The following is a 2,029-nucleotide window of genomic DNA, read 5'->3' as shown; positions in this document are numbered from 1 at the left end:
ATACACTGTATGTATCCTTCATTTTCCATATATCTATCCAGAAATATGTTTTATTCAGTTTCATTGTAGATCTTTGGGATGTTTTTATTCCTGGATAGTTCCTCGTCTGATATAAAGCTTCTTTACAAATGAAGAATAAGTCCTTATACAGAACAGCTGTTTCTCTCAGCTCTTACAGAAATATTTTACACAATACCAAAATAGCCTCAAAACAAAAATAAAATTGACTCGTGTATTTTGTTTTAATTCTGCCTCATGGGCTGTGAATTATGTTCCTCTTGCTGTGAATTCCAGCTGCTTCTTTTAAAAGCCTAAACTCTTAGTTTTTCACCCTGTGCTGCCGTATTGTTCGATCCTGTTCCCCAAACCAAATGTCAAAACAAAGCTCGTGTTCCTGTTTCAGTCTGGGTCACTTGGTGCCGATTTTCATTCTGTGCGGTTCAAATTCAGGAAGTTTTTTTTTGCTGGAGAGCGCACCACGGCTTTGCTTTGTCATTTAGGTGCTCGCCCTGCTGCCGTCAGAACAGTAGAGACGACCCGCTCCTCTCTGCCTCCTCCCACCCCCTCACCTCTGTGTGTTTCTGCTCCCCCCCTCTCAGGCACATGGCTCAGGTGGACCTGAAGAACTCCACTTTCTGGTTGAGAGCCAGCGTCGGCGCCACGGTGTTCGCCGTGTTGGGCTTCGCCATGTACAGAGCACTTCTCAAGCATCGGTGATCAGGCAGCATGAAGACAGCTGCTTCTTCCTCCTCTCCTTTTCTCCTCCCTCCTGAAAGACTTTAAAAAAGAAAAAAAAGACTGCCTGACCAACCAACCCTTCCAGCTCAGTACCTCAAACTCCACCTTTTCTCTCAACACAACCAACAAACAAAAGTATGTTTTATATGAGAGCGTGGGGTTTTTGTGTATTTATTTTGCGAGCAAAGGAAAAACTGTCAGTCTGTTTTTAAATACATTCAATCTGTGATATTTTTTTGTTTTATTCTCAATGAGATTAGATTAGCATTAGCCTCTGGATTAAACGAGCTGATCAGGTCCTCTGTTCTTCCTCCGGTCTTCGTTTAGACCAGAGAGAAGCAGCTGAACACAGGCCTCACAAAGGGATTGACTCAGTTTGTAGTTAGACGCAGTATATTATGTATGTATGAATTAGCTGAGCGTCACAGGCCAAAAAAATACACATCGACAGGAGTTTTTAGGACAAACAGTGCCACGTCTGTCACCAGAATGGATGCTTTGCACTGCATTTATTGTTTTTGTTTGTGTGTTAATTTATTAACAAGTCTGTTTTTGTATTCAGTATTAAAGCTGTCTTCATAGCTCATCATTTACGACCGYTTTTATTTCAACTTCAGCTTCWTTCTGTTGGAACGGCCAAACCATGCGCAGGACATCTCTCCTACTTTAAGTGTTTCTTCACATTGTTCTCTTTTTTTCAGCATCTCCAATAAAGGACTATTATCTGGCACAGCTGTGTGTGTGCGTGTGTTGTTTTTTAGGTGAGATGACTAATTTGAACAAAAAAAAAAAGAGAAATGAGGACGGTTATAAAGGTTTTTGCAGTGCTGTTAGCTTTCAAACCTGCCTGCCGGTTCAGGTTTTATTGTCACCAAGCCGGGCTGTGGGAGGCAAACAGAGAAGTGAGTGAGCAATGAAACTGAACGGTTCTCAGCTCGTGCGAGGAGGAAGTGGTGCCAGATGAGCAGGTAGATGGAGTGAAAACAAAGTGGCCTGAGAGGAGCTGCCTTCAGCTGAGTTAACATGTCTGTGGATGGGACGAGGCTACTGTTCGAGGGATATTTACAGAAAAGAAAAGATACTTTGGTAAGATAATTTTTTTATTTTTTGAATCTCTTCTTCCTGTGAGCTGATGTCTAACTGGTTGCCCTTTATTCGACCAGAAAATCAGATGGGTCACCTACTGGTTCAGGCTTCAAAACACTACCTTGTTCTTCTACACGAAGAAAAACGGCAGTGCTGTAAGTGCTGCGGGGCATTAATTCGCTGTTAATATTCACATTTATTAATA

The 2,029-nt window shown here is 42.0% G+C and overlaps 1 protein-coding gene across 1 annotated transcript in view; it reads left to right on the top strand.

Annotated features, from left to right (window-relative positions):
* The window catches only part of rhot1a (ras homolog family member T1a), a gene marked incomplete at its 5' end in the record, with an annotated part of 17,930 nt that extends 16,460 nt beyond the window's left edge, over positions 1-1,470 (top strand). The window contains 1 exon segment of the mRNA XM_014014941.1: positions 600-1,470. Coding sequence (XP_013870395.1) covers positions 600-717 — 118 coding nt within the window. The 3' untranslated portion in view covers positions 718-1,470.
* Positions 1,471-2,029: the final 559 nt, after the last annotated feature.

Source organism: Austrofundulus limnaeus, unplaced genomic scaffold (assembly GCF_001266775.1).
Source record: "Austrofundulus limnaeus strain Quisiro unplaced genomic scaffold, Austrofundulus_limnaeus-1.0 Scaffold120, whole genome shotgun sequence".
Taxonomy (NCBI): Eukaryota; Metazoa; Chordata; class Actinopteri; order Cyprinodontiformes; family Rivulidae; genus Austrofundulus; species Austrofundulus limnaeus.
Note: the sequence above shows the minus strand (reverse complement) of the source record. Positions and strands in the feature narration are given on the sequence as shown.